Source organism: Lampetra planeri, chromosome 3 (assembly GCF_965212315.1).
Source record: "Lampetra planeri chromosome 3, kcLamPlan1.2.h2, whole genome shotgun sequence".
In the NCBI taxonomy this organism is placed as follows: Eukaryota; Metazoa; Chordata; class Hyperoartia; order Petromyzontiformes; family Petromyzontidae; genus Lampetra; species Lampetra planeri.
The window spans coordinates 17,528,631-17,537,079 of NC_136109.1; the positions used below are offsets into that span (position 1 = coordinate 17,528,631).

Consider the following 8,449-nt stretch of genomic DNA (forward strand, 5'->3'; position numbering starts at 1 on the left):
GTTTTGGGTGAAGATCTCACAGGTAGTGATCCAAGTTGCAGTTTATTTGGCGATAGCATTCCAGACCCTGGGGGCATCAATTGCAAACGCCCTTCCTCCAGTATTTGTACGGCAATAAGGAATGTGAATCTGGTAAATGAGCGAATACCTTAGGTCACATTTGTTCTTCGAAACAGTGAGGAGATCCAGCAGGTAGTCTGTGGATTTTTATGTAAGTACATCGTGAATATATAAGATCTGATGCACAAGCCGTCGATCATTAAGAGATGTTATGTTTGACCCAATTTAGAGATCACAGTGGTGGGTCCTATATGGGCAGTTCAATGCACATCTTAAAGCCGAGTGATAAATTGAGTCAAGCTTCTTCAGTACAGTACTGGTGGCTGATTTATATACGATGTCACAGTAATCAAGTAGAGGCAGTATGGTAGCTTTTATCAATTCCAAACGGAACATAGGGGGAAAGCAGTGCTTGTGTCGATACACTGCTGTAGTGAAAGCAGGGACCACCACAGTCCGTATGCACTGCTGTAGTGATAGTAGATACCACCAAAGTCGGTATATACTGCTGTCGTGATAGCAGGAACCATCACAGTCGGTATGCACTGCTTTAGTGATAGTAAATACTGCTATCAAGTTGGTAGATACTGCTATATAAAGTTAGTAGATACTTAAACAGTCAGTATATACCACTACGGTTAGTAAATACTGCTATAGTCAGTAGATACTACTATCTCGGCCTCACTGTGCGCTGCGTTGCACCGCTAGTCGAGTAGATAACCATGTGTTCAATAAACCCTCGGAGCCAGGATGACCGTCCAACTCCGATCGTCATTTATTGATTGTAACAGGTAAAACTGGTGAGAAAACACAGATACAGCATCTGTTATAATTCGGAAACACCCACACAATGAACACCACAGCATCAGAACATTGTCTCAGATAACAATAGATCCTGGAAGGACCAGGCCCCCACATTACCCCTGAACAACTAGACAAAGGCACAAGCTGGTGCGTTGCATACAGGCACATAGTTCATCCCACTGCACCCCAAATGTACAGCATTACACTTAACACTAAACTGTGGATGAGATACTTCGTCATCACTCTCAGGATCGCAACATAGGCACAAGTCTGACTCGACCTACTAAATCACAAGTAACATCCACAATAAGGAAAGTCACAGGCTTCGTTACTAATTAGGCCTCGTATTTACTACAACAACTTAACGGCACCATAAAGGCATTTACATTGCTATAACGGTCATTCCAACATTACAACAGCATTTCCAATATCATAGGAATATAAACAACTTACAGATAATGCTTCTTAAGCTCCCACAATGGACAAGTGCGGCTGTGGTCTCACTGAGATGCGATGCGTGCCGCCATCTTGACTTATCTGTGTAATGGCTGACGCCCGCGTGGTACAGTGGAAATCTAACATCGTCACTTCCTGGTCACGTGACCAACATTAGCATAAAAAAACAGGAACTTCCTGTGAACGCACGCTCCACATCTGCCGTGAGGCAAGACAACTACTATATAGTCAGTAGATACTGCTATAGGGTTAGTAGTTACTATTATAGCCAGTGGATACTACTATAGATTCAGCAGATACTACTATACAGTTAGTCGTTACTACTATAGAGTACGTAGATACTACTGTAGGGCCAGTAAATACTACTACTACGGTCAGTCGTTACTGCTACCGACAGTAAATACTACTACACAGTCAGTAGCTACTACTGGCTCAGTAGATACTACTGTACAGTCAGTAGATACAACTGTAGAGTCAATAGATACTACTTACTCTGTTGTATGTAGGGTGTGTAGGCATATACACCTACACGGGGGTAAAGATATTTTTTGAGAGGAGGGGGGGGGGTCGACAATTTTCGGAAACCTTTAACATCAACTATTTACCCCCCACTTTATATAACTTTTAGGACTTCTGCAAGCTTCTTATAATTTTGTTGGTGGAGAAATGGACAAACGGCTTTCACAATACCTTAGTATCTGTGTATGTATTTATGAGGTTTTTAAGAGACGTTTTGAAATATATTTTTGTCACCCGGGCAACGCCGGATACTTCCCGCTAGTAGCTTATAAAACAAGTGTGCATGGCTTACTATGTAATAAACACACACTTATGGTGATGTTAGTTTTGTGTTTCATGAAAACATTGTAAACGTGCATGAGGTGAACGAATGAAAGATACAAATGCCTACTTCTTTAAATGTTGAATATGAGTAGTAGATGGGCCTGGTGACAGTCAGTCATGCAGAGACAAATCTAGAGCTCCCTGAGGGGGTGGTGGGTATTCCCAAAATCATTTTATTTTAATAGGGCCCCGACATTAATAATAATAACAACAACATTTCACGTACAGTATATTCTCTGGTCAATATCAATGAAATGTGCCAACTCTTGGGGTCTCAAGGAAGGGGTGATCACCCCCATCAGCCCCTTTTGGATACGTCACTGCAACCACTCATGCTGAAACACAGTTTTCAAGTGTAGCAGTTTTATATATTCAGAACGGCCAGCAATGACTTCTTTAAAAAAAACAGTTATATTTGGGTTGTTACTTACGGCCACAGTTCCGTGGGTTTCTGCTAGTTTTGCCATATTCTAGAAATAAAAATTTAACATTGGAGTGTTATTTCCATGCAACAAATTCTGTACACTCTACAGTCTACAGAACATGCAAGAATGTGCCACCTAGTGTCCATAAGACACCTACTATGAATTGCTTCATCTTGCAGGGTAATACAGACACAAGGTGATGCACTACTTGCTGTGACAGATCTATTCATGGGTATTTGTCTCCTGACATAAAATAAGTAGACTATCATTTGAAAGACGTGTTTTCTTAAAAGTAATTGATGACACGTTTTGGAGTGTTTGCAAAATTACATTTCCCAGTAACCACGACAACAAGCCAATGCATTTAGTGAACAGTTTGGCTACATAGTAATGTATTATGAAGAGGCCATGGTTGTTAATGACAACCTGTACACCGGTAACATTTCATAGCCAATTTCTGCTTCCCAAAATCATCAACTGATGCACTGATTGCAACCGCGTAGGTACAAAACGGCACAACTGCCTAAGACACCACATGCTACATGTACATTTGCTCTCAATTGTCAATCACAAGGTAAATGTACAACCGTGCAATTACTTGCTTGCTTACTCAAGAGCAGGGGTGGCCAACCTGTAACAAGACCGAGAGCAAAAAGTACCCATGATTTCTGCAAAAAGCCACGTGTACACAGAGAGTTTTCAGCACACCATGGGAGACAGTCATTATTATTCTTTGCAACCGTGATAGCACGTTCTACGTTATTCCCCTTCGATTGAGCCACATGTGGTGGATGAAATAGCCGCATGCGGCCCGTGATGCGCCAGTTGACCACCGCTGCTCTAGAGAGTATTTGGTCTTGGAAAAGGTGGACGTACCCAAACTTTACCCCACCGCACGCGACCTGCCGATTCACTGTGGCATTCCTATTTGCACTGCTTGGTGGACAGAGTCGAGGGAATTTAAGAAACGTGCCCAATGTTTCAATTACAGCGTCAGGAGATGGAATCGAACTAGTGACCTCCGGATTGCAAGTCCACTGCACTAACCATTACACTGCGGCAACTCCCTTAGTTTCTCAGTTAAAAATGCCAAAAACATATTTTACGACTAAACCTATGCGGAAAACCGGTAACCAAGATGTTTACCAGACCACTTCGACCGGATCACTTCTGATCTGATACAAACTCCTGGGGCCATTTTCTGACACAGGGTGATGTAATGCTGGCTGTATTGTTCAAAACGGAGATTGCTTCATCTTATGAAAGGAAGACGATAGCACAACTGATATATAATTGGGGACAAAAGGAAAGAAAAAAATACAATTTTAGCCATTATTATCACCATCAATGTGTATTTATTATGTGTTCAAGAACTATAACGGATCTCAGAGCAGCAATATATAACAGGACTGGTGAACCATAATGCGTAATGAAAACATGATAGGACCACGATAAACGTCATTAATAAATGTAACGTGTGTCATCTAAATCTAACTAATAAGAGTGTACCACGTGAAATATTTTGTTAAGGCAGAAAAAACCTCATTAAATCCAGTGAAACAGAACAACAGCATATTTGTCTTTACCATTATGCTATATTTGTTCAAGAATCGCCTCCTCCACAGGGCAATGTCTTGTTGAATACGGATGCCTGAACAAAGACTTGAAATGCTGCTCAAGTCTAGAGGCTCGTTTGTTAATCTTAATGGAATCCAGTTGGGCTACATTGGGGATAAAGCAATACTGTATTTTATAAGGTTGATCATTATCTTGTTTGCATAAAAAATGTACACTGTAGCTTATGACACGCAATAGTGCATGTCTTCAAGGCATTTGCTTTGAAAACCAGACCCTCTCCCAGTCTGTGTTTTGTCCCCTGTTTCTTTTTTTACTGCAGTGTAAACAAAAACGCGATGGAACATTGGCTTGTCACACGAAGCATCATTCAAAAAACAGCAGACGTCAAGGAAGTAGCCACCAATAGGTGGCAGCATTTCTCCACATCCCATGCGATGCCACCTGACAGTTGACAGGCAGACAACGTGGACAGGAGTCGCACTGTTGACCTGACATGGCAGATCCTCGGTCGATGCTATTTTAAATCCTCCGCAATATACCACGGTAGCAATGCATAACGAGTAAGCGTGCCAAAAACACACACGCACGCACGCGCAAGGTAAATAATGGAGTTGGTTTGTGGACACATATGGGATGCTTGTGCGGGGTATGTTGGCAGACTATGGGGGATGCTCAGGTTGCTTCATCAACATCAATTATGAAATGGGCTCGAGTGTGGGGTTTCCTCGGCCAGGCGTTGTGGTTGATCAGGTTCAAACAGATGCCCGAGCCTCACGTGGCGAGGGACCAGTGCGAGAAGGACGAGAGAGGTGGGGGACGCGCGGAAGTTTTCGCTGCCGTCTGGAGCTTTGCTGCCGAACCAGCGATGCCCGGGGAGAGGGATGGCAAGAAGGAGCACCACAGGGAGGGGAAAAAGCGAGAAAAGCAAAAGGCTCCCGTGGACGACGGTGACGGGGACGAGGACGAGAGGCCACGCTCGCGCAGTTCAAGAAAGGACGAGCCAAGGAGCAAAGCTAAAAAATCTGCTCGGGAGTCGCCGAGCAGGGATCACTCGCGGGGCGACGATGCTCCCGCCGATGATGCTTCGGAGCCCGAGGTCGAAAAGAAGAGGCGGCCGACGGGTAAGGGTGAAGGGGATGCAAAAAGCAGGGAAAAGAAAAGGCTTCCTCTGGATGAAGAAGCCGAAACAGCAGCAGCAGATAAACCCAAGAAGAGGGAGAAAAAGCAGAGTGTGGAAGAGCACGTCGAGGCAAAGCCTAATGGCAACGTGGAGGAGGAGTCTGAGAAGAAGCCCAAACGTAGGAAAGTGAGGGACGAACAAGAGAAGAGTGAAAGTGAACCACCAAAGAAAGACAAGAGGCATGGCAGGTCACACGACGATCAGGATGAGACGGAGAAAGTGGCCACAAAAAAGAAACCTTCTCGATTAAAGGAAGGGAGATTGAGTAAGGATGGAGGCGATGAGGAAAGTGAAAAATTACTGGAAGAAGCTCCACGGAGTAAGAAGAAAGAGCGCAAAGGGACCAAAAAAGAAGCCAGGGAAAGTGCCCCATCGGAAGGGCAGCCAGAAGTTGAACCTCCTGTTGCGGAAGGAAAGAAGCGGCGGAAAGGAAAGGTGGATGAGGAGCAGCTGGAGGTAAAAGCTGCCGAGGATGATGAACACAAAGAGCAGTCTAAAAGAAGCAAGAGCAAGGAAGTGGGCGGACGCAGGGAGGGAAAATCGAAACAGGAGGAGGACACTCACCGAGATGCAGAGCACGTGCCAGACATGGCTCCAAACGTGGATAAAAAGAAAGGGGGAAAGTCACGTAAGAACGCGGAAGATGGTCACGGGAAAAGCAAAGACGTGGAAGGAAAAGATTCCTCAAAGGCAAAAGAGGAGGTTTCTGAAAATGGCGACTTAGGTGTTGAAAAATCTAAAAAGAAGCATAGGCACAAGGGAGTCAAAGAGGATGCCTCGGAAGAGCGAGATATGGAGCAGAAAGAAAAGGACGGAGATAACAATGGGAACAAAACAAAGAAGAAGAAGGAGAAAAAGAAACCGAGCCAAGATGTGGATGAGGAGCAGCTGAGTAATTCTGAAACAGTTGCCGACACGGAGGCGATAACTCTAGAAGAAAAGGGGACGAGGAAAGAGAAGAGAGCAAAGGACGAAGGCAAGCGGGAAGGCAAAGAAAAGGGGAAAACAGGTGGCAAGAAAAAGAAAGGGCCCGTCGCTGACCCAGCCGAGGTGAATGAAGAGGACGAGGCAGCGGAGGACGTGGTGTACATGGAGAGAACTGCCAACGGCGACGTTGCGGACCCGGTCAGGACGAAAGACAAAGCAAAGCAGAAGGAGAAACGGGGCGAGAACAAAAGCAAGAAGCGAAGGGAGCCGGTGGAGGAGGACGATGAAGATGACGGGGAGGGAGAAGAGGTTGACGAGAGGGGGAAGAAAGCTTCTCGGCAAAAGGAGGCAGGCGGCAAGGCGGGCATGACGGGCGAAATCGTCCGCACGGCCTCGTTCGACCTCATGGACGAGTTCTACCACCAGGGAACGGAGGCGAACGAGGGGGAGTTTACGGTCAAGAAAGGTAAAACTGCCACCAGCCCGCTTTGTGTCACGCTTTGCGAGAGGATTTCTATACAACCAACAACGACGCACTGTCGGTGCTGCCAACGGGTGTGTGTTGATGTAGGAGGGCATCTCGTGTTGCTGGGGTGCGTGCGGGGTGGGGAGGCGCCTTCCTTACGTGCACTAGGGTAATATACGTTCAGGCTGCATGTCGGGCAATGCCATTAAACGTTGACTCTCTCTCTCTCTGTTGATTATTCCAGGCAGAGGATATTACTTATATATATTGCGGAAAATAAAGTAAATTACGAAGCACGCAATTGTGATGAGCACATACCTGTTATCACTGCCTACCTTATACTGGTAGGAACCTCCTGGTTACACCAGCCCACAGGGGATTATTGTGTCCGTCCGTCCGTCGTGCAGGGAGGGGCTGGGTGGGGAGGGAGGGGCTGGGTGGGGAGGGGAGGGTGGGGAGGGGCTGGGTTGGGAGGGTGGGGCTGGGTGGGGAGGGGAGGGTGAGGAGGGGCTGGGTGGGGAGGGTGGGGAGGGGCTGGGTGGGGAGGGTGGGGAGGGGCTGGTCACCCTGTGGTGCCCTTATAAAACTCAACGTTTAACCTACTCACGCCGGCTTGTGCCCATCCTCACAGTCGGGCATATTTGCGGAATACACCACGCCGTCGTTGACCCTGGCCATTGACCGAGCAACCCAACGTTCCTACCAGCTCCCTCCGCAGGAATGTGTTTACAGACCAATTCTGCCCTTGATTGCCCCCCCCCCCGTGCCCTTATACATCTCAACGTTCATCCCACAAAGTCCCGTACTGAAACGGCTGTATGCCATACGGACCTGAAAGCTCAATTTCCCTGTACATGAATGCGGGGTAAACCGTGTGGGTTGACAGGTATGTGAGCAACCTTGGGCCTCGGTCCATCTTTCCACGACAACTTTCATTGCCGTTCACGAGGGCACTATTGGGTATTCTCTCGCAAGTAAATCACACATTTTTGGAAATGCACAAAGCCATCATGCATCTCCTGGTAGATACACAATGCCATCATGCATCTCCAGGTAGACACTGCCATTGTGCACATCTGTAGATACAATATCGTCAACATCTATGTTGGAAGACACAATGCGATTCATATCTCCCCTTATAGACACACAGTGCCATCACACATCTCCCCTGGTAGACACACAAAGTGGGCTGTGCATGGCGTCCTGCAGGCTGTTTCCACTCCAGAACAAATATCCCCCCCTTTATTCAAACACAGGCAGATATGTTGGAATGAAATATAACAATAAAGACAAAATGCCAGTGTTTTAATGTGAATTCCACCGGCTACATCTTATGTTCTAAAAGCCTTGCAGCAGCGGTGAAAGGTGCACAGAAACTCTACTGCTCTGTGTTCTCTGATCTGAAGGATGACTCATTGCCCGTATAAGTAGCATATTGCAAAATTCGGTTATAAGTCCATTAACTACAACAAATGTCAGTGCAATACTGTGCTTTCAGCCTGTGTCCATAAACCTCTGCCAATCATAATCAGGAGCCATGACCTATCCACTGCTGCCACAATCCCTTCCTTCGTTGCGCATGTGACAACTTTGATGTTATTGTATTTGTCGGGTGCTGGAGGGTTATAGTTAAAATGTATCATAATTATAATGATAATTTCAACTGGTAATGCACGCAGTATTCGCTTACTCTCAAAGAGAAAATGACTC

The 8,449-nt window shown here is 46.1% G+C and overlaps 1 protein-coding gene across 1 annotated transcript; it reads left to right on the plus strand.

Annotated features, from left to right (window-relative positions):
* The first annotated feature begins 4,651 nt into the window (after positions 1–4,651).
* Positions 4,652–7,633, plus strand: LOC144734677 (uncharacterized). The gene is made up of 2 exons (XM_078616975.1): positions 4,652–6,739; positions 7,626–7,633. Exons 1-2 carry the CDS (start codon positions 4,795–4,797, stop codon positions 7,631–7,633), a joined length of 1,953 nt encoding a protein of 650 aa, XP_078473101.1. The 5' UTR covers positions 4,652–4,794.
* The last annotated feature ends 816 nt before the right edge of the window (positions 7,634–8,449 follow it).

What these genes read in the sequence shown, in the direction of transcription:
- LOC144734677 (XM_078616975.1), top strand. Translation starts at nt 4,795, where the DNA reads ATGGGATGCTTGTGCGGGGTATGTTGGCAGACTATGGGGGATGCTCAG.